The 26,797-nt window shown below is 36.2% G+C and overlaps 1 protein-coding gene across 2 annotated transcripts in view; it reads left to right on the plus strand.

Annotated features, from left to right (window-relative positions):
* Positions 1–26,797, plus strand: part of LOC131166448 (putative acyl-activating enzyme 19) — a 124,174-nt gene that overhangs the window by 85,337 nt on the left and 12,040 nt on the right. Inside the window, exons 12-15 of one of the 2 annotated variants that reach the window (XM_058125028.1) lie at positions 516–600; positions 784–848; positions 12,916–12,975; positions 22,089–22,133. In XM_058125028.1, the coding sequence (XP_057981011.1) occupies positions 516–600; positions 784–848; positions 12,916–12,975; positions 22,089–22,133 (255 nt within the window). The remainder of the gene's footprint in view (positions 1–515; positions 601–783; positions 849–12,915; positions 12,976–22,088; positions 22,134–26,797) is intronic. The other variant, XM_058125029.1, reaches the window with a different exon arrangement.

The following is a 26,797-nucleotide window of genomic DNA, read 5'->3' on the forward strand; positions in this document are numbered from 1 at the left end:
TTTTTAAACACCACATAATAAAAGCGGGCAATGACGCTAGACCCTAGGACCTCCTAGTAACCAGTTCTGATACCATGTTAGAATATTACTACCTAAAAGCTTAAGCTGTTAGGTTGTGGGCTGACAATGTATGTCAAGCTTTACATATGCAATTATTTATGACTCATGTACACATTTGCAAGACTTGTTTGTCCCCAATTATTTCACTATATTTTGTATTGTACTGGTCGCCACTGATACTGGCTTCCCCCAATGCCCCAGGCCCAAAACCCCACATTTTTTCTTTCCATAAAAAAAATAAAAAAAGGAAGCTTTTGCCATTCATTTTCTCTCTCTTTTCTTTTTCCTTTTATTTTTAAGGAAAAAAGTATTTGCACATTTTCCATGCACTGTAGCCTTCCTGTCCCTAAACTTGATGTGTCTAGAGATTTTGGTTAATCATTTATTCAAATTAGTTTCTGTGGTATTTATACGTTTTGCTGGTATTGTAATAATGTAGCTTTCTGTCAATGCAGACTTTTAAATTCAATATTTTGTGGAAGCGGGAGTTCGAAGTGCCAGTGTTTGGATCTCTTGCCATTGACTCTCTGTATGGAAATGGTACTTGAATTTATTTTTTCCTGTTACTTTTGTAGTATTTCTTTGCAATCTTTGGACAAACCTGCTAGAAACCATTTTGCAAACATTAATATCTTTATGAATAAGTTTTGTGGGGAGTGCACATACATAAAAGGATTTTCATTTCAGTTGCATTGTATCTATTAAGTGGGTTTGGACTTGCAGTTATTTGTTGCTTGGTGGATGGAAATGTTGTTGCATTGGATGCAAGTGGCTCTATCGTCTGGAAGGTATAAATGTTTCTTGTTGCATGATGTGCAAATTTATATTGTTCTACTCATATGCATCACCCTCGTCCCAACCATAGTAGTCAAAGGTGCATTGAGGCCCAATGGGTAGTTGGAGCCTAGGTGCAAGGCGAAGACGTGTGCCTCACGAAGGTGAGGTGCACATTTATTTAAATTGATGGGTAATTGATCCGTGAACATAATAGCAGTAATATTAGAATTTAAAATACCAAAACATTCAATACCAAACATAGATGCATAGAAATTATGACTACCAAGCATCAAGTTCCAAGCAAAACAAGCATAGTTCAACGTGCAAGAGTTCAAGATTCACACTACAAAGAAAATGAAATTGCCAAACCCAAGGCCCAAATGCATCAACAACGAAGGTCTTAAATTTTGATTTTGAATGAAATTTTAGAGCTCCAAAAGTACAGTAATTTCCATGGGAATTTTGATTTCAATTTCAATTTCGATCTTGATTCGAAAAATAACAGAAATCAGTAGTAAAGCATGGAATTCTTTTGTGAAATTTAGAAATTGTTAACAAATATAATAATGTAAGTTTAGGACTAATATATTACAAGTTAAATACATCTATGTTGTATGAGTTGGAAAAGTTGTAATATAATGTGTATCAAACATATTTGTAAGATAATGTGCATTAAACATGTTCAATTAATACTAATGGAATTCTTAAATTATTTAAATATTATTTATTATACAAATAATGATAATTTAGACATGAATGGTTGAAATGTTGTTGTAAGTTTATTTTTCCATATAATTTCAAAAGCCCTTGTAATAGTCTTTTGTTTTGATAAAAATAAATAAAATAAATTGAGGGAAATTTCACTTTACTCCTAAGTCTCTCATTTGGATTCCGAGGAAATTTCATTCTATAGTTAGAATTTCGACGAGTTTTGCTAAAATTTCGAGACTTTTAGAAATTTGGGATGGTTTGTTGAGATTTTGACGAAAATTATGCAAGACGAAAATCGACTGCCATTTCGATTTTGAAGGTGATGGGAACCGCAAAATTTCAATAGAAATTTCAACAATTTCATGGCAATTTAGGACCATGTCAACAACATAGTTCAATGTCAAAAGAAAAGAGTACAATAAAAGATTCCATAGTCTTAAATTAATAGTACTCCTCTGTTATCGTTGTTCGAAGAGAATATGTTACTTTAAGAATTAGATATTGTAAATGGGGATTTGTTGTCCTTAAAACTTTATTATTATTAATAATATATAAGAGGGCAGACCTGGAGCTGTCCATAGACTCCAGGGAACTGCTACTCGGTTTTTTCCCCTCTTTTTCTCATCTTCTCTTCTCTCCTTCATCTCTGACTTTACAACATGGTATCAGAGCATTGATCTCCTTCAAATCTTATCTGAATTGGTTTTGATTCTTTGTTTTTCGTTTTTTTGCTTATCCTCCCCTAATCAGTCCTCAAATCTGATTTTCTGGTTGGTTTGTGAGTTGTTAAGGACACCCTCCTTCTGGATTAGGTTGTTCAGCATCCTTGGCAGGAGGGTGCGTTTTCATGGTGATTTGCTGCTGCTGTTCCTCCGTCACCCTGTTTGTGGGTTGCTGATGATTCTGTCTTAATGACATGTATCTGTGATTGATTGCTTGGAATCTTGTACCAATTGCTGGTTTGTTTTGATTGGTGTTCAAATATTTATTTCCCGTTCTTCTCTGCATTTGTTTCCAGTTTCCATCAGCCATAATGGCTGGAGCTGCTGCCAGATTGTTTATTAAATGCCTGCAGTACTCTGCTGTGCCTGTTCTTGGTGGTTGAATAATTCCTCCTAGAATGTTGTAAGATCAGCTCTGTTGTCATAGCTACCTATCGAAGCTCTGGATTTTGGAGAGTTTGAAGTGTGGTTGTGGCAGCAGTTGTGTAATATGACAAGGAGTTCATTGTGGCAATTCTCACATTTGCACACGTTGTCGCAAAGAAAATCATACCATTGATCGCTGTTGGGATCTCCTTGGGAAACTAGCTTGGGCTAATAAGTCTCTTGCGAAGGGCGATTCTACTATTGACCCTTGAAACATACCTAGCCACTACATTAAGGAGTTGAGCACATCATCCACCGTGCCATGAGAAGAGTTTAACAATCTTTTTTGCATGGTTCAACAACTCCAAATTGAGTCTTTTACATCCAGTGCTACTGTGGCCCATGCAAGTACAATCAGGCTTCTTGCCTCTTCATCCCCCTCACCTTAGGTTATAGATTCTGGTGCCTCCTCTCAGACATAGTCCTAATTTGTTTGAATCTGTCTCTAAGATTACTCTTACTGATGGTTTGATTACACCGGTTTTTGATTCTGTCAATATTCTCTCAATTCCTTCTATTTCTGTTACCTGTGTTACATGTGCCTAAATTTCCCTTGACCGTGCTTACTTTACTATCAAATATCTTCCTTACGGCTCTATCAAAGGGTTTAAGGCTCGGTTGGTTGCCAAGGGATACACCCAAATTCTGTTCATGTATTGATCTTATTGGCAGTTAATTTTGGTTGGCCCTTATATCAGCTGCATGTGAAGAATGCCTTCTTGTACGGATTGTAGGAGGCAAACATGGAGCAACTTTCTATGTATGTTGCTTAGGGGGAGGATGGTAAAATGTGTAGGTTGCATGAGGCCATTTATGGTCTTAAGCAGTCTCCTCAAGCCTGGTTTGACAAATTTAGTGTTGTAGTCTCTGCTTTTTGACTTTATCCAGTGTTACTCCGACCATTCAGTTTTTTGTCCGAAATACTGAGATAGGTGTGGTACTTCTAGTAGTTTATGTTGATGATATCATCATCACTGACAGTGACCATAGTGGGACTGCAGATGTTAAGCAGTGGCTACAAGAAAGATTTTAAATCAAGGACTTGGATATTCTGCTTTTACTTTCTTGATATTGAGATTGTACGGTTTAGGAAGGATTGAGTCTATCACAGAAAAAATATACGTTGGTGTTGCTATGTGAGATTGGTTTGTTGGGAACTAAACCAGTTGATACTCCTATGGATCCCAATGTGAAGTTGTCTAGGGATGTTGGACCGAACTTTGATGACAAACTTGGATATAGGCAGTTGGTTGGCAAGCTGATCTACTTCACTGTCACTAGAGCTGACATATCTTTTGCAGTGTGGGTGGTGAGTCAGTTTATGGAAAATCTGAATTAACACATTAGGGTGTTGTTTGTAGGATTTTGCAGTATCTGAAAGTCTCTCCTGGCAAAGGTTTGATATATAAATGTAATAGAAATTGTGGGATTGTTGGATACTCTGATGCAGATTGGGCTGGATATGTTGATGATCGAAGGTCTGCTACTAGATATTGTACATTTGTGGGAGGTAATCTTGTTACTTGGCGTAGCAAGAAACAAACTATTGTTGCAAGATCAAATGCTGAAGTGAAATATCAAGCTATGGCTCATACTGCAAGTGAGCTTATGTGGCTAAATTCTCTTACGTCAAAATGGCATTCTTGGTAACGAAGCCAATAAATGTGTTTTGTGATAATAAAGTTGCCATTTATATTACTAGTAATTCAGTGTTTCATGAGAGGGCAAAGCACATAGAAGTTGACTATCATTTTGTGAGGGATGCTAGTAGGTCATGAGGATTCCCTTTGTGAAATCTGTTTATCGGTTAGGAGATGTTTTTGCAAAGCCTTTATTTAAACCCATCTTGTCTAATGTTTGTTACAAGCTGCAGTTAGGTGATATTTATACACCTCCAGCTTGAGGGGGAGTGTTAGATTGTGTTAATGGGGATATATTTGTTCTTAAGACTTTGTTATTATTAATAATATATACGAAGGCAGACCTGGAGCTGTACATGGATTCCAAGAAATTTCCGCCTAGTTTTTTCCTCTCTCTCTCTCTCTCTCCTCTTTTTCTCTCCTCCATCTCTTACTTTACAACAATCCTCAATAAGTCTACTAAGATATCATCTTCTTCTTCTTCTTCATCTGAATTTTCGTCTCCAACATCTTGTTCTTCTTCAGTCTTTTCTGCACTAACCACTTGGATCTCATCCTCATCTACAAGTTCCAATGTTGTAACCCTAGCAGAACTAGATGAAGCTCTTCCTCTTCCTCTAGAGATGATGGCATATTCGCACTTACTCTTGATCTAGTGCAATGCAGGGGCTCATTTACTCCAGCAGCTCTGGCAACAGCACCCTGTGTTGAAGAATCATCTTCAAACACCCATTCATCATCCTCATCGGAATTGCCATCCATCCTACCAATCAACCACTCATGACTATCATCAATGTCCTTTAGAAGGAGGGGATCCATGGTAGCACGCTTGTTCTATTGATGCCTCAAAGTTCAATTATATTTCATCAACACCAAATCATTTAAGTGTTGTGGGATTAGACTATTTCTCCTTCTGCCATGAAGCTGCAAGAAGAAAAAATTACATTGTAAGTAATGGCTCTAAAAATTATAAATATATGTTCTTTAATCCACGATATCCTAGTGACTTACATGTTGGAATATGCTCCAATTTCTTTCGCAGCCAGTAGCACTACATGTGAGGCTAAAAATGTTCACAGCGATCTTTTGTAAGTTTGGGGCTGACAATCCAACCATTCCACTGTTATTAAATAAATTTCAAATGAATACCTACCAGCTAATTAGCTAAAGTTATTTTAAAGAGAAAGAGGTAGTAAAAATGCACACAAACACTAAGTTGCCAACTAAAAGTTACTGAGTTGTGTACTAGCTAAGTAGCCACTATACCTGGTGCTTTTGTCTTCCTTTATCTGGCAGCCATATCAATTCTAAAGAGGCCTTCAGTTCTTGTGTAATTTGGCACCTCATTTGAAATTTTGTCTTGCAATTCAACAGATGACACCAACCTTGCAATGCAACTGTACAAACTCAACATTATTTCTTCATCTTGCACAGTGTTGAGGCAGTGAGGTGAGGTGGCATGCATAAGGCGCACTGAGGCACAGTGGGGCACATTGGAGCGAAAGGCGCAGTGAGGCACAACTCATTTCCCCTTCGTATTCCCCTCCCCTCACTCCCACCCTCTCCCATTTTTTTACCCTTTTACTTGGGGAAGCCCAACAAAAGCCCTTCACGAAAGCCCTGTTTGTGTTCGAAGCTCCATCTCGCAAGCCCTAGCAAGCTTGACTGCTCCCTGCTTTTTTTCAAAGCTTCATCTCGCAAGCTTAAAGCTGTTCTCTGAAGGCTTCATCTTCAGAGCTTTAACTTGTCTTCAGTTCTTCAGAGCTTCATCTGTTCTCTGAACTGAGTCTGAAGGCTTATTCGAAGCTCTAGGAGGGTTCGAACTCTGAAGCTTATTCTTCTCTTCAACAGACCCAAGTGAGTCTTCTTCTTCTTCTTCTTCAAAATGCTACGGTTCTCTTCTTCTTTGGTGATCGACCGAGTCCAGAGTACCCTGCTGACTGCTCTCAGTTTTCTTGCTGTCAGCCAGACTTCAGATGCTGTTTTATTTATTTATTTATTTGCTGTTGTAAAATATAGTACGCACTACGCACCACCCACTTTCTGAAGTTTATAATTATTGCTGCTGTAGGATGCTGCTTCCTTGCTTTCTATTTATCCTTATTTCTAAGATTTACAATTTAATTATTTAACAGTTACAGCTATTGCTTCCTAGTTCCTAGTGTGCTGCCACTGCTGCCTACAATCCATTTTAAATGGATTCCGAAGGCTCTGCAAAGAAAGATCCTGCATGGAAGTATGCACATTTGTAAGATCAAAAAATAGAAATAATGTGGCTTGCAATTTTTGTGCTAAACAACATATTGTTGGAGGATTCCCAAATTTTAAAGAATGCTGAGGTGTCGTGCTTGTGTTCGTGAGGAGATTAGGGAGTATATGTTGAAGAAAGAAGCAGAGGAGGAAAATGAGTTACTGCCAATGTCTTTAAAACCAGACCTGATTGACTGGTTCAACCAATTGAAACATTTAACCCTGCTAAAACTGGAAAAAACTAGGGAAACGATTGACCCGGATGAATCGGATCGAACCAGGTTTGCTTTGTTTAGATAGGGAAAAAAAAAGAGATTTCAATCTCCTAGTCCATAGATCAGCATGATGTTTTCGCTGGCTACCTACTCATAAAGTATATACCAATGTTTGCTCTGGCAGCAAATAAAGGTAATGTACCGAGCAAGTGAAAAATTGCCTACCATGAGGAGAGAGAGAGAGCCATGTTGGGGATTGTGAAAATCTCTCCCGCATACTAATCATGTCTGACTGTGGGGATGGTGACAGTGCCGTGGGAGGGGAAGTGGGTGATGGAAGATGGATATCAATAGAGAAGCCCAAGCCAAAAGCTTTTCAACTTCTGCTTGTGCATCAATTTCTTCTTGCGCTGGTAGCACTGGGTGACTGGAATTTGGACTTGGGAAAGAAGGAATTACAAAAATGCCCTTCACAAACCTTTTCAATTTCTTCTTGTGGATCAGATTTCTTCTTGGGCATCATGTAGGAGCAAAAATATATGAATGCAAAATGGCAGCAATTGGTATTGAACTCACAACCTCTATTACATAGACTGAATTTCACTACTAGCCCACATAATTATTTGAAGAAGAGGTGAATAGGTGATTCAAAACCATATATAACCATTATATTTTAAATTTTTAAAAAATAAAATAAAACCGTTCTAACTGGCATCTAACCAGGAAAACTGGAACCAAAAAGCCTTCCGGTTTGCTCTCCTGTCCTGTTTTAAAAACATTGGTTATTGCTTCACTTTGATTGCCTAGATTGTTATGGCAAAGATGAAGAGGATGAAGTTCAGGAAATTTACTCTCGTGGCAAGAGAGTGTTTATAACCCTGTCCATAGCCAACAATTCATTGCCTGCAATTAATACGACTTTGGAAAGGGCAATATTTTTTAATGGTTATATTTATAACTGTGTTGGTGTGGTGAACTTGATGGGGCAATTCATAGGAGGAAAAGGACTTATGAGGTCTGCAGTTTCAAGATCTGCAACAGCCTTCATCACTCTCTGTTCAATACACCTTTAGAAGAACAACTTGAGGAAGATGTTTACGTCTGAGGCTTGGAATATTAGTAATTGGGTGAAGGCGGTGGCTGGCAAAAGAGCAACTAGTATTGTTTTGATGCCTACCTTTTGAAGTACTATTCTTTATGCCCTTAAATTGACAGGCCAACTTGGTCATGTACTCCATTTGGTTGATGGGGAAAAAAAACCTGCAATGAAATATATTTATGAAGCTATGGATAGGGCTAAGGAAGCCATAGCTAAGGCTTTCAGTAAGAGAGAGGATAAATTCAAGGAGGCATTTGAAAATATTGACATGAGGTGGGGAAGCCAACCTCATCAACCTTTGCATGCAGCTGCATGCTTCTTGAACCCAGAATTTTATTATTCAATGCCAACACTGTGCGAGATGAAAAAATTGTGTCGGGTTTGTATAATTGCATTGCAAGGTTGGTGTCATCTATTGAATTGCAAGATAAAGTTCCAAATTAGGTGCCAAATTACACAAGAACTAAAGGCCTCTTAGAATTGATATGGCTGCCAAACGAAGGAAGACAAAAGCACCAGTGTAGTGGCTACTTTGCTAGTAGGTAACTTAGTAACTTTAGTGTTTACGTGCATTTTTACTACCTCTTTCTGTCTAAAATAATTTTAGCTACTTAGCTAGAAGGTATTCATTTGAAATTTATTTAATAATAGCGGAATGGTGGATCTCATTTGGATTGTCAGCTCCAAATTTTCAAACAATTAAAAATTTTCAGAACGCTCCTACATGGGGACCTCAAGTTCTGTTGACCTTCCCTTTTGGGAAGTTAGAGTCAGCCTTAGCCTAACCTTGAAGGTTTTCACTTTTTTTTTTGTGAAAGGTAATTCTTTCATCTGTTCTGCAGTACTCTGGGTGGCCTTAAGATCTATTGACTAATTCTCTAGGGATTTTACTTGGGGAACAAGGTTCTCTAGTTTAGCAACCCTCTCCTCAAATGCAGCAGTATCTACAAAACTCCTCTATTGCCTTTGCAGGTGGCTTCAAGCACTATTGGCAGAGCCTTAAGAGTGTAACAAATTTGCCACCAGTGTCTTCGGCAAATTTCACCTCCAATGTTTCTAGTTCAGCCACTCTTTCCTTGAGTGTCTCGATACATTTTGCCTTTGCCGACTTCGTGGCCGTGGACCACTCATGGTGATCAACCTTGCTCTAATACCGACTATCAAAGACCCCAAGTTTCCTTCTTCGCGAGAGATTCATGTGGCACTTGTCAAGAACTCTCTCTTACCAAGTCAGTGTTCATGCGATCAAAATCTGCAGGCACAAGCATCGCAGAAGTCATCAGATCCACAACAATACCAAGTGAGTGATGTCACATCCACTTCATAATGTTTAAGGGTCGAGAGAGAATCATAATAGTAACTATCACATAATAATGCATACAGCAAACAAGCATCACAAAACACAAGTTTGAAAAGAGTCTACTCATATTATTCGTCAAGAAGGCAACAGTACATCCATCACTCAAAAGCAATGTTTACAATGAAAATATCTAGAGGAAAAATATAGGGGCACACATTCCTGGAGATTTAACATCTAGGATCATTATTTCCCCTCTGTTATCCCCTTACATTGTCACCCCTTAACACCTAGCATAAGTAACTCATGAAAGGCCATTAAGCCAACCTGTGTACGTGAATAGATTCATGAGGAACTGTCTGAGTTGACCTATGGATGGCCTAAGCAAAATTTGATATTCTGTCCAGCTTCACTTCTCACTGTTTTTCTCTGATATTTTTGGATATTCTTGCTTATGCATTGTTACCAAACATGGGTGATTTTGTGAGTTTGAAATTTTGTTCTTTTGAATGTTTAAAGATAAAAAATGAATGCTGGCCATTGTTGGAAGAGTAGCAGCCTTAGGTTTAACATACATTCAATTTTTAAACTTGAAATGTGTTGTTACCACTTTATCTTTAAGTTTATGCTGCAGGCCAAAAATGTATATTCAAGCTTTAACACTCCCTACACATGCAGCCCGATAACACATGGAGGGATAAACAGAGGATAAATAGCACCATTGCAGGGCATACAAGAAATTTTTAAACACCACATAATAAACATGGGCGCCAAGACTAGAACCTATGACCTCCTGGTAACCAGCTCTGATGCTATGTTAGATTACCACTTCACCTAAAAGCTTGACTTGTTAGGTTGTGGACCAGTAATGTATATCAACCTTTAACAGAATTATGAAAGCTTCGAGGCAAGGAGCTGTTAGAGGATCTTTGGTGAAACAACCAACCTAGCCATACTGCCCGCATTATTTAACCCTAGCATGCAGCATTACACACAGAGGTATATGAAGCAAACAAAAGGGGAAAATACAAGAAAAGGAGAGCCTATGTTCATCTTGAGAGAAATTCTTGAATCCTGCCTCTCAACCTTGAAAAAACTTTATCCTCAAGTTTTTGATCTTCAAGAAGCCATCTCTATCTGCTTACTGGAAAACTGCCATAAGTCGACTCATTAGTAGCTGACTGCATCAGACAACTAAAGCATTCACATGTTTGTTGCACATCCCTTTTTATTTTCTCTCACCCCAACCTTGTGTCACCAACCCCCTATTGAGCCAACAATTTATATCTTTCTTGTTCATTAAGAGTTCATATGGCATTCTCTCCTTGGAGGTTGTTAATGCTGACCTTTACCTCTCCCCTATAAGTATGCCCAACCATGCTTGAGTGGCAGTATTTTGTCACTCGAGCAATCAAGTTCTCTCTCTCTCTCTCTCTCTCTCTCTCTCACACACACACACACACGGAGAAATCCTCTCAAATTTGAAATCCTTCAAGTTTGGGGATTCCTTCCAGCCATCATATTCTTTTCGCCTGGCACCCCATGGTTGACCTTCCTAGTGATTGCCTGGTTCTGCTCTTTAGGCACACTCTAGAGTCTAGAACCCACATAGCCATTCAAAGGATTCTGTTAATGGATTAAAATGTTTATGGCTTGATTTTTGAACCTTAAGATTATAAAAACTGATTTGTTTTAGCTATTATCTCATTTGGGAAGAGTGATTAGCTCTCAATTTGTGAATGTGGTGGTCAAAAAAATGCTTGCATACTTGAGAGGTCAGGAGTAGGACCAACTGAAGTTACAAAGGGAGATGATTGGTTGAGATGGTTTTGGATATACAACACACTGGCATAGATGGCAGAGGGCGCTATTAAGGCTTCATTGTTTTTTTTTTTTTTTTTAAGTAAAAGGTAAATGTATTGATCAAAATCGTATGTACAAAGTCCACTGCGCATTCCCAGGTTACAAAGGAGGCATATACCTCAATCAAAATTTCAAAATAATTCAAGTTCCAATCTATCTAGAAAGCAATTTCAAAATCAAACTAGGCAGTCAACATCAATTACATATCATTGTACATATTAAATTTATCATAAATGACTCTAAATGTGTACCTTTGAATCACTTCAAGCAGCTCTGGTGGAGAAATCCTTTTTCCTTCAAACTTCTATTTGTTCCTGAAGTGCCATATAAAGTACACTGACCGCCAAGCACACCTTACCAATTGATTGTATTCCTGTGCCTTTTGCTTATGAAGCCATTTAAGTGTAGCTTTCAGAGTGGTCATTTGCCTTTTTATGCCAAACCAAGCTCTGACCCGATCCCAAACTTCTTTAGTGAAACAACGTGAGAAAAAGAGATGCTCATTGGTTTCCGCCTCAATGTTGCAAAATATACATTCCTGATTTATATCCTCCCCTTTGATTTTATCATTTGTTAATAATTTGCCTTTGATCCCCATCCATAATGCAAATGCATGCTTCGGGAATACTACCAGATTTCCATACCTCTTTATGCCATTGTACAGGTCTCCCTTTGGTTCTCCAATAGTTATAAGTTTGTGATGATGAAATCTGCCCCTCAAACTCCCATTGATTTAACATGTTCTCTGCAGCTCTGCTGTCTCCACAATTTTGTCTCAAGCGATTCTTCAACTCCAGAATTTTTTTAAATAGAGGAGAGTCATCATGCTTGGCTACTGCTTCCCAGAAGTTAAGAGTTCCTCAAGTAAATTTGATTCACCCATTTGGACCATAAAGAGTCCTTCTTGCTTTGTATGGTCCATAGAGTTTTGGTAAGCAAAGCTTTATTCCAAGCTTTGATGTCAAAAATTCCCAATCCCCCTTCATTTTTTGGAAGGCATATTTCTTTCCAGGCAACCGAGGGTTTCCTCTTTCCACCCCACAAAAAGGTTCTACAAAGTCTCACAATATGATCCAACACTGATTTTGGAATAGGAAAAATCACCAAAAAGAAACATTCTATCCCTTGGATAACAGAGTTTATTAGCTCCAGCTTCCCTGCATAGGAAATAGCGTGATTTGGCCATTCACAGAGGAGATCAGAAATTCTGTTAATCAAAGGGGTATAGTGCATCTTATTTAACCTAGAAGCTGCCAGTGGAATCCCCAGATATCTAAATGGAAATCCCCCATCCTGAAAATCTGTGACCCTTTTGATTTGCTCAAGTTCCAGTGGTTTAATCGCAGCATGCAGTATATTCAATTTCAAATTATTTGCAGACAAACCTGAACACTTTGAGAATTTTCCAAGACAGTTAAGAGCAATTCAACAGAGCTACTGTCGCCCCTTGAAAACAAGATCAGATCATCAGCAAATGCAAGATGAGTGATCTTTAACTGTTCATATTTTGGGGGGGAATCTGAAATTTGCATTGTTGTCCAATCCCATGAGTAGTCTCGAAAGATACTCCATTCCAATCACAAACAAGAGGGGGGAAAGAGGATCCCCTTGTCTAAGACCTTTCCTCCCTTTAAAATAGCCATGATATCCCCCATTAATGGATAAGGAGAAGCTGGTAGTAGATATGCATTGTGTAATCCAATTAACCATGGCCCCTGGAAAGTTCAGCTTTTCCACTTTATCAAGCGTTTTTTTTTTTTTTTTACATTCTTGATGTGCTTATCTCACGTATTTTGTTTCTTGCACAATTGTTTTCCCTTCTTGATGATTTTTTTTTATCATTTTCTAAACTTAGGGGACAGCTGGGGGTCCAATATTTGCTGGAGCTTGCATATCTCATGTGCTTTCTTCTCAGGTAAGCCTTTTCTTTCAAGGTTTAGAATATAGTCACCATTTTCATGTGAAAATACTTGGCTGCAATGGTGAGAATCATGAACCTGCCTTGTGACTCTGGAAGTTTATTATTTGTTTCGTTTTTTCTAAAGCAACATTTTAGTAATAAATATGCATATTACTCTAAGAACCAAGGGTGTGCCAATCCAATCACAAAAAGGACTCAATAACTGGAGAAAAGATTAATTGACAAAAGGTTGTGAAGTCAACTAAACTCTGCCCACTTCACCAGATATTTAACTTTCTAAATTAGCTCTTTGTAGGATATGAGAGAATGTCCCAAAATATAAGGTTCCCCCCACCGATTTTGAAGTTGTATTTGATATTAAATTACTCCTATAAAATGTTATGTAAAACTAAGTTAACCAAGACTGCTACTTTTTTATAGAAAATGAAATTCTTTAAGAAAGAGCAAGACAATACAAAAATGAAAGTGTTAGATTACCACTTTACCTAAAAGCATAAGCTATGAGGCTGTGGCCAACAATGTATATCAAGCTTTAACACTTCGCCACACGTGCAACTCGATGACACGTGGAGAGATAAACACACAATAGATAACACCCATTACAGGGAATACTATAATTTTTTAAACATCACATAATAAACGCTGGCAACAAGACTAGAACCCAAGACCTCCTAGTACCAGCTTTGATACCATTTTAGATTACCACTTTACCTAAATGCTTAAGCTATTAGGTTGTGGTCAGCAATGTATGTCAAGTTTTAATAGAAAGAACTAGATGTCCAACTAAAAGAAAAAATCTTTGAAATTAGTTGTCCTTCAATCTCTCTTCAAATAATTCAAAGAAATACCTGTGAACACCAAAATCTACAAGACAAATAAAATTTAGGAAAGGCCACTCTGCTCCAAAGTCAAAAACATGGCATAACGTAATGATTCTATGGTTCCTTCCCTCGCTCATATGATAAAACCCAGAGAAAGGATACGCATTTTTACTGCATCTCCCCTTGCTTACCCTTGACAAAACCACAAAACTTCACCCTCATAGGTTCAACGACAATTATTGGGCTCACCCATACCTCTGAATATCAGAAACATGCAACAACATCTAGCTGCTTGAAAATGAAGGAACAAGTGATCACATGATTCACATGGCTCATTAAAAACTAACATGGTAAACAAGTACTATTATTGAGTTTGCATTTTCAAATATATTTTGATTTACTCTTTTTCCCTTAAAGTGGAAAGGTTTTAACATTTTATGCAACTCATGGATTCCTCAAATTCTCCATCCCATGTGTTAACAAATGTTGCAAGTTTCAGCTGCTCTATTTAATTGCTTAGCTGAACAGGGTTGTGGAATTACTTGATTACAATAATTTAATTAGTTTTAATAGACATATTATAAACACAAAAACAAGAATAAAACCTAAGGTCTCTTATTAAAAGGGTGAAAAAACAGAATAGGGCCTAGGAACTCTCGACAAGTCGATGACCATGGCTCTGATACTATGTTCTCTTGATCTAAAATCTTGAGCTGCTAGATTGCGGGCCACCAATGTGTATTGACCCTGCCACTGTCAAAGATTGAAGGACCAATGAAGAACAAAAATGGGCAGCAAAAATGAGTTTGCTCAAACAGAATGGCTGTTTTTTTTGTTTTTTTGCTTAGGGCAGTTGTATACAAGCATTTCAAAATCAATCCGAATTAAAACCTGACAAAGTATAGCCATTGAGGGTCCACAGATTTGCAATATTCACTAGCCTTCTCCACGAGACCATGCATCCATGTTCAAAACCTTGAGATCACCAATTGTTCCACTTGCAAGCTTTAATTTTATTTGGTAAGAAATGAAAATTCCTATGCTTCGTACACTCACAATTTGATAGGCTATAGGCTGCAATATATCTCATTTTTTTCACAGGGTAAAATCCAGCAATACTTGTTGAGTTTTTTGAATATGACACTCCACCCCCTGAGTTTCTAAAAACTAAAAAAAACCCCCTTGAGATTTGATTTAATGGACAAAAAGAACCTTCTGCTAGTCAATAGTCTACATAAAAAAAATGATTGTGAGAAGACAAATTATGAAATTGACAATTTGTTGCAACCTGTGGACCACCGAAGGGGTCCGACCACCTCAACTCATATGGCTAGGGGGAAAGATTCAATGTTGTTAAGGTTCGAGTAACTTGTTGTTTACTTTGGTATGGTTAGTTCACCTAATTAATACTTATTAGTTGTCTCCAAGCTAACCTATGACCAAGGAATTTGTAGTCTCATTCTGCACTTACCAAAGTTGGGCTCAGGAGAATGGTCATGCGAGGGAAGGTACTAGCGCCCCCTATACACCCATTCCACGAACTATACCTAATTAACTTAGGATGTATCTCAAGTTCAATCAAAAGGCCTTTAATTGACTCCAAATATGTTATTTCATAATTCATATTGACTAGAAAATCAAATTACACAATGCAATTAAGGAATGTCTAACAAGTCCTCCGAAGGAAGGGTTCTTGCTAGACAAATCCCCCTCAGATTTGGGATAGGTGAGGTCTAAAATACCCTTTTCCCCTTTGTTTCTTATAGGAACACACACTCACATGCACATGGAAATATAAAGCACACAAATGCAAAACATGCAAAAATGAGCATGCAAATGTACAAAAATGGGTAAAATGGATTTAAAAAACGGTCCCCGAATTTTAAAAAAGTTTTCAAGAATTTTTTGGGATTTTATCAGCAATTTTGAACTCCAGGGGCATTTCATAAATTTTGAAAAGTTGGGGACCTTTTTTTTATTTTCAAAATGTTTTGGGGTTTTTGGCATTTTTCAAATGTTTGTGGTTTTCTAATAATTTTCAATTTTTTTGTATTTTTTTCTGAATTTTTTTTTTTTTAAATTTCTAATGTCACTCAAATTCTAAAATAATTTAAAAGCAAATGAAAATATTCAAAATGTAAGAGGTGGCCACATGGAGAGGCTGCATGCATCGCCCCTGCACATGGCCTCCTTCCTTATTGCGTGAAATCATGTTAAATCTCCTTTTTGCAAATGAAAGAAAATCAAGCACAAAGGAAAATAAAGCATATGAATACAAAAGAAAAGAAGAAAAAAGGAAAAAAGGGTAGTTGGAGCCATGTGGGCAGTGTGCATGGACGTGGCTTCCTTTGCATGTGCAAGCTGCCACCAATTTTTTTCTTCTCTGTTCTCCTTTGTTCGCCCAAGATAGTCGAGGCACCTTGCCTCGCTTCAATTGCCCAAGGCTGAGGAGGCCTTGCCCCAACCATTTTCACCTACTGCTTCTTCTCTTCCTCTTTGTTTTCTTTCGTTGTTCTCACCCAACTCTACCATTGATGTCACCTGCCTTTTGCTTGTGTTCATGGTTGAGCTTGGTCCGCCCTTTGCCGCATCTCATCTTATCTTCCTTCTTCTATTCTTCTTTTCTTGTTTGCTTGCCCAAGTAATAGTCGAGGATGGCCTCCTTTGTCACCCAACCTTCTTGTTGCCTTCTCTTCTTTTTTCCTTCTCCAAAATTTTTTCTTGTATGCACAAATACAGCCGAGATCTTGCCTCAATTGAGTTTCTTTTATTTTCTTATGCGCATACATTAGTAGAGGCTTTGCTTGGCCTCTGTTCTTGCTCATCTCCTCTCCTTTAAGTCACTTTCGACCTCTCTGTTGCCCAATAATCACCTAAGAAATACTCACTCTCTTTCTATTCTTTTTCACCTCAACATCTCTCTCTCTCTCTAAGTTTACTTTCTCTCCCCTTAAGCTTGCCTTATGCCATCCCAAAGTGTCTCTTCGTGAGAACTCATAACTGCAAACTCACATGATAGGCCTTTCATGAGAGATGATTCACAAAAGCAAGCATTGTTTTTGAAATTAAAAGTAACATTGACCTCATAAAAATGAACATTAATTAACAAGTGATGAGGGAGAGGTACCTGCACCGGAGGAGATTCAAAAAGCTAGAAAACTAATACTTAGCTCTGATCTCCCAGTTCACTTAGAATAGGAAGAGCCTTCTAGCTAAGGATGCTTAGCCAAAACAAGCTTTCACAATTTCACATAATTTCTCTTCACCTTACTTTCCTAATTCTCCTTCTCACACACAAGAACACTTGAACTCCAAAGAGAAGGTCCTTCACATAGACAACATATAAACTCCAAAAAGAAGCCTCCTTACAATTTCTTTAGTGTTTCTTCTCACTTCCTCCTTGAAAATCCCCCTCAAACTAACTGAGGCATAAGGGTATTTATAGGCAAGAAAAGGAGGTGTAATTTAATGCTCAAATGCCAAGATTGCCCTCGTAGATTCTCCTACGTGAAATGAAAATTAAGGTGAGGTTCAATGATGCACTGTAGAGAGTCGAATTTGAAAAATGGAGGCCAAGCTTCCAATTGATGTGATATAAAGTAGGCAATAAATATTTAGGTGCTTGGTGGAGTGAAAGATTTGAGATGGCAAGTGATTTTATGGAGGAAACACTCCCATTGATGAGCCATCACTTAGATTTGAAAGGGAGTTTAGGCTCATTCAATTTTGAGCTACTTCTTAAGAGACGAATGTTGCAGCTCAAATGATATCATGGGGTGTCTAATATTCAAAAATTGAACTGAAGCTTCCTGTTGGACGTTGCCTCACATGCAAATGGAAAATGTGATGTGGCTCATTTAATTTTGAGCTAGTTGAGGGGGGGAAAAACTATTGCATTAAAATGCATGATGGGAATGGAATTTGGGTCAAGTTTTTTAAACGGGGTCAACCAAGATTTGGGTCTCGGGTTGGATCGGGCTTAGAATTAGTTATAAGAAATGGGCTTTGGGTGTAATTGGGTTTAGATAAATTAAGGTCCAATTAGGCGTCAATTTAAAAATCAAAAGTAAAATCAAGCCTCAATTTGCAATCTTGGGCTAGACTAGCTCAGTGTTGGATTTTAGGAAATTCAAAGTTTTGTCTCATTTCATGTGCATGGTGACCATGGAATTGGCCATTTTGGAATTTTGGTTTGTACTATTTGAGAATTTTGAGTTTTGATGGTGAGCTTCAAGGTTTTTGAGGCTTGGCTTGGGAAGCCCGACACTTGCTTCTGTTTGCATACCAATTTGTGATTTGTTCCGAATTGAGTGTAGGGTTGATTTTGACTGTTTCTTATGTGGATAGGGATGAAATTAAGTCATGGAAAGGGTTTTTGTGCCAAATGTTGAGGTTTCAGGGCAACCAGATTGATTTTTGGGGGTTTGCCTCGACTTGCATGCAAGGTGGGGATTTGTCTCAAAAGTGAATGTAGAAGTCGTCTGATTTTTATTTTATTTTTTTTCAATGAAGGTGTTATGAAAATGGGATTTTTGTTTGTTTTTTAAGTATTTAGGTGGTTTGGTGTGGTTTTAGGTTTCGGTGGCTGTTTGGGTTTTTGTTTAGGTGTTTTTTCCTTTTGGAGGCGATGGCAATTAACTGTTAAATTGGTTTGGTGTTTAAGGTGGGGCTTAAAAGTGGGGGAGTGTAAAGCATAATGAACTTAAGAGAAGGCCGGGTATTGAGCACTATTTGTGTCCTTTTTCACCTTCTAATTTTATTTTTTTTAAAGATTTTTGAAGAAGGAAAAAAGTGAAGATGAAAAACAAGCAATTGTAAGGGCTTATCCCATGTTTTTGACAAATTGACACCGGAACAAAATATGGTGCAACAACATTAGTTTAATAAACAAAGTTAGGAAATATGGTCTGTTAAGTAACAATTTTTTGAAAATTGAACTTGTAAGCCAATTGGACAGCTATTTCTTAGCTTCACCTGACTAATTAGTCTAACAGGTTTGAGTCAACTAGTTCACATAAGCATAACAACATAAATAAATTATTATTTCAAAAAAATTAAAATATATAAATAAATAGTAATAATTAAAAAAAAAACTTAGATAATTATTACATTCCAAAATTTTCATTCAAATTAAATGATTAAATAAAGATTTAAAAAATAAAATATAGTTAAAAAATTGGCTCAGATCAACCATTTGGTCGAACCACAACTTGCTTTTCAAATCTGGTTGAATACCATATTTAATAACATTGCAACCTGGATAAAATCAGGAAAAATCATTTAATTGACTCGATCAAAGGCAATCAGTTAATATAAATTTTAGTTTTTTAAAAAATCTGTTTAGCATTCATATTTTACACACAAAAAAACTAACATGCAACTTTATAATTTTATTTTATGAAGTATAAATTTTGAAATTTTAGTTTACGCTTTTTTAACACTATGTTTAATAGATTACTTAAATTTAAAAAATATTCAGCTATGTTTTATTTGCTTTGTAATGTGTTTAGTCATTTAATTTTTATAAAAAAATTCATCATCTAACAAACATTTTGTAGCATTATAATTACTAAATTCTGTTTTGATTTATTAGTATTTTTTTTTTTCATATTTAAAAAAAAATTGAAACTATAATAGAATTATTTTTTCGTGCTAATGTCAAGTGATTGAGTTGAAACGATTGGACTAGATGGATTGGTCAATTTGAGAATCAGTTGTGATTCACTCATTTAATTTTCATGACATTATACTAACCGTTTTTCTCAACTTAATTTATAAATTGATGTCATTTTAAAATATTTTATTAAATGATTTTTTTCCTCATATACTTAGCCTCCATTTGGAAGCACTTAAAAAAAAAGTTCTTATAGCACTTATCACTTTGTGTTATAAGCATTTTTACAAAAAAAAAAAAATAGTGGTGTTTAGCTTGTACGCATGTACTTATTGTAAAAAGTACTTTTCTAGTATCACTTTTTTGAGAACTTTTTAAATGAATTTTGAGAAGTAATGAAAGATAGCTTTTAGGCCACTTGTAAGCAGCAAAGTTCATAGGCGGATCAGTATTGTAAATATAATAAATATCTGTGGCAATATTGTAATTGTAAAAAACATATTAGTAAATTGTCATATATTGTTTTATCATGTATTATAACATATGAATTGATGAATCATAATTCAGTTCTAGAATGGAGAAGAAGAGCCACCTATTCATTCAAATTAACATTAAATAAAAATATTTATTTAATTAATAATATTTTTTAACATAAATTAGTATGATACATTGAAAATCATATGTTATCAACTTAAACTAAGAACAAGATTATTGTTAATTAAATTATAGTAATATTATATTCTTCTTAGTTGTTAAAAATATTTAAATGTTTATTAAAAATAATAATTAACATGATTATTAATTGAATTTTTAATTATAAAATATTACTATTATTAATTGAAAATATATTTGAAAATAATCATTTTTTATTTTGTTATGTAATATAACATATTAATTATTATGAAATATAATTTGATTCCAGAACGAAGAAGAACCATCTATAAATTTAAATTAACATTAAATAAGTTTAAAATTTTGTTTTAGTTACTAATACTATTTTTAACGCAAGTTAATATGATAATCTTATGGTATAAATTTACATTAATAAAATATTATTGTTAATTAAAAAATAATATTATATTCTTTTACTTAATAGAAAATATTTAAATTTCAATTAAAATAATTAACATAATTATCAACGAAAGAAACTGTTAATTAGAAAATATTAATATTTTTAATTTAAAATATATTTAAAGTAATCATATATTCTTAAATTATATACTATTACATACTATTGATGAAAAATAACAATATAAAAATTCTTATAGGACCTATAATAAGACTAGTATCAATTTAACTGGAGTAACTTGTGCATAGCTAAAGGGATTAACATTTGCTTGAGAATCATTCACCCAAAAGAAAAGGAGTTCCAAATCAAGTGGCCAAGCCACTCTTGGCTTTCAAACGAAACGAAATCAATACGCTGTCACAATTTCAAATTTCAAAATACTTATTGATAAACAATAATGACTACAATTAATTTTAGTAACACAAAAAAAAAAATTTACTAGATGAGAAGAGGATGAGTTGCTAACTTATATGTCAAGGTAACATTTTACAGAGAATAAACCCAGAATGAGCGAGTCTTATGATGTTGCTTATGAGTTCTTGCTTATGAGTTCATAAGAATTAGGATAAGGTGCCTCGTGTTTGTCCACCGCTGCATCAGAACTTCTCATTCTGCTACTCATGGCTGAATGAGTCACATTAACTTAGTTTAAGAAAATACATTCAATCACATAAGCACGAGACATTAGTTCTGTTGGCATCATAATCAACCCCTTAGGGTCAATAGATTCATTTTGAACTAAAACTTACAAGAAAAAATTATTCTTGGAAAATCCCACAATTAAAATTCAGTATAAGCAGGATTTTGCAGTATGAAACTTTTTGAAATTAATTCCAAAAGTAATATCTTTGAAAATCTGTCATAAACAACACAGAATATGCCTTAGAGGTAACATCCAGTATGATTGGTTTAAATTTTAAAACATGTAAGTTGTAAACATTCAAGACACAATGCTGAAACACTGCAATGTCAAATTTGTCAAAAATGAGAATCCTCTGCTGTTTGAGGTGGCCCATGCCATTTATAACAGATTGTTTATCCAAATGGCTAAAGCCAAGCAGCTCAATTATAAGAGTTTACTTAAAACAGGATTTTGTCAGTGAATTGAAATATAACTAACTAATTAACCGAAATGTTATATGCGCACAATACAGATATATTAACCAGAGCTCACAACAAGAAAATTCGAGTGACGAAATATTCAAGTGACGAAATATCGTAAAGATAACAATCCAATTTATCCATTGGGACTATCAGAGTATTTTGTTTTCCCCAAAAATGGGGATGATATCTTGGGGCTACCAGTATCTGGAATATGTTCTTAATGGAAACTCCCCATAAAATTGCAATATACACAGTTCAGAAAACACCACTGATTTTATAGGTTTCACAAAAACTATTTTATTTGTTTCTCAAGAAATACTAGAAACTGCTACACAAGCTTTTGTCTCTTGTACATGAACAAAAGTAGCTTTATGCCATTATTTATCTGGTGTAACCGTTGATTTATTATGTTTCTGAAATGAACTGGCATAGATGGCAATGATAATGTTTCCAATTTTACTGATTTTAGAGATTTGTCTTTCATGTTGCTTTTCTGCAGGTGTTCATATGTTCCAGAAATGGGAGTGTCTATTCATTTGGATTGGTAAGTCCAGCATTAGTGATGTATGATTATCAGCAGTACACTCTCAATTTTGAAAAGTACAAACTTCTGTATCTGGCATAGATATCACTTAGTTCCTTTAAAATAATCTTAAAACGTTGTCTTACCAAATGCTCAAATGCATGTATAGTGTGTTCTTCTCATAGTCTGACCCTCAGCCTCCCTGACGGGTGAGGGCATACTGGTAATGTCCTGAAGACTTGAGATCAAAGGTCATGAGGAACTACTTCTCTGTTAGATAGAGTACTGTCTATTGGTCAATTAAAGGCTTTCCACATCTTCTCCTCATTTGTATGGACTGTCCTCTTTGCACAATGAATCTAGTTCTTCATTCTTTCTCTCAAATGAAGAGGGATTCTCTTCGGGAAAAACTGGTGCAAAAATTCATCTTCCCCTTGCGTGAAGCCTGATAAAATAAGTACTTTTTTCCAGAAAAGTAGTTTTTTATACGTACTTGTGTCTATAAGCAGTGTTTGGTTTACACTTAAATAAGTACTTACTTCAAAAACTACTTTTCCAAACTACTTTTTTTAAGAAAAAAATGTATTTTCTGGAAGAAGTATTTTTCTTGCAGTAGTTATTTGAAAAAGTATTTATAATATGCAATCCCAAACTTCTTTTAGATTAAGTACTTTTTTCAGATAAGTAGAACGTATTTTTCTATAAGTGGTTCCAAATTATCCCTAAATGATGATACTGCATGTACTAACACACTACCTCCTCAAGCTGGAGTATATATATCATATGCTTCTCCTATGTTACATATGAACATAGCCCAGGCACCCTAAGGACTTAATGAACGATATATAGTATAAAAGAACAAGACCTATATATTCTATAGGTTCTTTTGTTATTAGCCTTCAACACTGCTAATATATCATTGCTATGTAAGTGTGTGTGTGTGTGTGTGTATGCATGCACACGCGTGCATGAGTGTGTGAGTGGCTGCACCAGAGAATGTTCTGGATCCAAAATACGATGATTGTCAGTACAGTACTCAAAGAAGGTACTTGTACATGCAGCATTAATGTTATTGGTTTATATATTTTAGCGTTACTGCTGTATGTTATTGCTGTGTTATTGAGTGTGAGTGCATGAGTTGGTAGGGCTATTATAGTCATTGTAATGTACTTGGCATATATTATAAAGAGAAATTCCTGTCTCTTCCAATTTACACAATCCATCAACAGGGTATCTGAGGTACCGACCTAAACCCTATATGCATAGCTGCTGCTACACCAAACCGTAAACTTTATAATCCTATACAAACTTTCCATTACAGGAGGATCATCCACACCACACGAGACCAGAGACACAGCTCCAGGAATTTCCAAAACAGACAATGGTCGTTGAAAAATTCCTGGATGTGACTGCCATTTCAGAATCTCAATCTGCAGATTTTGCAAAACCAATGGCATATATTGCCACAGAACCTAACGATCTAAGCCTGTAAAATTTCATCACCGGAGGAGGTCCTACACGCTGACCAAAAGCCAACAACTTCAACCCCATGCACCAGCACATGAGAGCTTTTTTAGCACTATTTTTTTCTCAAATGTATGGTCTCAATTATTCTGATACTTTTTCTCCGGTTTCCGAACTTACTTCGGTATATCTGTTTATCTCCTTGGCTACTACTTGTCATTGGCCTTTGCATCAAGTAGATGTAAAAAATGCCTTTTTGCATGGTGACCTTGAGGAGGAGGTTTATATGGAGCAACCACCTGGGTTTGTTGCTCAAGGAGAGTCAGGCTTAGTGTGTTTACTCAAGAAGGTTTTATATGGTTTAAAACAGTCTCCCAGAGCATCGTTTGGTCGTTTCAGTGCTGAAGTACTTGAATTTGGTCTTCGATGGTGTGCTATGGACCATTCCATGTTTTATCGTCATACTTCATCAAGTAGGATCCTTCTCATTGTTTATGTGGATGATATTGTTATTACAAGTGGTGATGATAAAGTTATTTAGAGTCTCAAACTTTTACTACAAACTAAGTTTCAAACCAAAGATTTGGGACTGTCGAAATACTTCTTGGGTATAGAAGTATCGAGATCTTGTATCGAAATTGTTGTGTCACAAAGGAAGTATGCTCTTGATCTGTTAGATGAAACTGCATTGTTAGGATTTAAACCGGTTGATACATCCATGGATCCTAACAGCAAGTTAATGTCGAATATGGCTAAATTGCTACCTAATCCTAGGCAATACCATAGACTTGTTGGAAAGTTGAATTATCTCACAGTTACTTGGTCAGATATATCTTTTGGAGCAAGTGTTGTGAGTCAATTTCTAGATTCTCCAAGGACAAGTCATTGGGATGCAAGTAATTCGCATCTTGAGATACCTCAAAGGTGCATTTGGGAGAGATCTTTTGTATTGTGATCAAGGTCACACTTATATCCTTGAATATACAAATGCGGATTGGGCTGGATCGCCTTCCGATCAGAGATCCACCACCAGGTACTGTATCTTGGTTGGTAATTTGATTTCTTGGAAAAGTAAGAAACTAACTGTGGTGACAAGGTCAAGTGTTGAATCGAATTATAGAGCTAGCCTTATCCTCTAACTTGGTTGTGGATCTTCAATTGGGAGGCGACCTAGCCCAATCTGCATATGTATATACCTAATTATGAGTGTGACTCAAATCCTAATAATAGACCTCTCCCTAGTGCATCTTTGAGATATCTCAAAATTTGAATTGCTGCCGCTCAGTGACTTGTTCTCAGAGAATCGAGAAACTGACTCAAAAAACTTGTTGCAAAAGATATATTTGGTTGAGTGATTGTGAGATAATTCAACTTTTCATCAAGTCTCTGATACCATTTTGGGTTAGGTAACAAATCACCCATATCTGGCACTAACATACTATTAAGATCCATGAGTGTATCAATAGGTTTGGATCCCAATAGCCTAATCTCATCGTCTCTTCTAAAGATCAACAACATACTCTCTCTATGACAAGACTATTCCTATATGAGATAGATACTTCTATACCCAAGAAGTACTTCAATGGTCCCAAATCCTTGGTTTGAAATTTAGTCTGTAGGAAAAGCTTTAAATCCTAGATCCCTTGATCATCATCGTTGGTATTCTCAATATCATCCAAATACATAATAAGCAAAATCTTGCCAAATGGAGTATGACCATAAAATACAAAGTGATCCAGTGCTCATAATTGGAGGCCAAACTCAAGTTTGACAGCACTGAATTGATCAAACCATGCTCTCGGAGACTGTTTTAAATCGTATAATGATTTCTTGAGCTGTCACACTAAGCATGACTCCCCCTGAGCAACAAACCCAAGTGGTTGCTCTATATAGACCTCCTCTTGAAGATCATCATGTTAGAAAGCATTCTTCACATCGAACTGAAGTAGAGGCCAATGACAAGTAGGGGCTAAGGGGATGAACAAACATATTGAAGCAAGTTTAGTGACCAGAGAGAATATGTCTAAATAATCAAAACCATACACTTGAGTATATTCTTTAGCAACAAGACAGGCTTTCAATTGAGCCACGGAACCATCTAGATTGACCTTCACAATATGCACCAAACCATAACCAACCACAAACTTATCAAGGAGGTAGAGGTACCAACTCCCAAGTATCACTATCCTGTAGTGCATGTGTCTCTTTAATCATTACATTCCTCTACCCAAAATGGGATAAGGCTTCAAAAATAGATTTTGGGAAAGCAACAAAAGACAAAGTACTAACAAAATATTAATATGAGGGTGACAAGAAATCATGACAAACAAAATTAAAGATTGGATGTTGGGTACAACTCCGTTTTCCTTTTTGAATAGTGATAGGAGGATCAACATCTTAGGAAATATTATCATCTGATGAAGGAACAAAAGGTGTAGAAGTGAAAGCTAAAGGAGGCTCTCCTCCCTTGAATCGTAGTGTGCGTGCCTACAAATTGGGATGATCCAAGCAACGAGAAGGACTTAAACATTGGGAACAGATATTAGGTTAGGATCTTGAACGCAAGGCAAAGGAAGAGACTCATTAAGGTCAACAAAACTCAGGGAATTTGAGTAGTATGGTGTAGACACAAAAAAGATGACATCAACAGAGACAAAGAACCAATGTAAAGTAGGGCTGTCACTTTTGAGTATACGAATACCCTAGAAAAATATATTTGATAGCATGACATTTACATTTTTGGAGTTAACTAATGGACAAAAGGCCAACCAAATATACGAGGAAGCGAGAAGAAAGGGTCCTTAGGGAAGAAAACTGAATGTGGGATTTTACCACCAAGGAAAAAGGATTGCATTTTATTAGTAAGAGAGCAATTAGTGAGCACGACATTATTCAAAAGAACTTTGGGGACATTCATTTGATACAATAAAGTACGATGACTTTGAGAATATGTCTCTTTTTCTGTTCTATAACTCCATTTTGTTATGGAGTGTGGGCACTAGATAACTAATGGATCATGCCAGAGTTAGTCATATAGGTATCGAATTGGGTACTGAAGTACTCCTTAGCATTATCACTATGAAGTATCTTGACTAGTATATCAAACTAAGTCTTTATTTGAGAACAGAAGGCGCAAAAGATATTAACAACTCAGAATTCTCTCTCATTAAATAGCGCCAAGTCATAGTGGAGTAGTCATTAACAAATGTAATGAAGTACTG

Source organism: Malania oleifera, chromosome 10 (genome assembly GCF_029873635.1).
Source record: "Malania oleifera isolate guangnan ecotype guangnan chromosome 10, ASM2987363v1, whole genome shotgun sequence".
NCBI classification, from domain to species: domain Eukaryota; kingdom Viridiplantae; phylum Streptophyta; class Magnoliopsida; order Santalales; family Ximeniaceae; genus Malania; species Malania oleifera.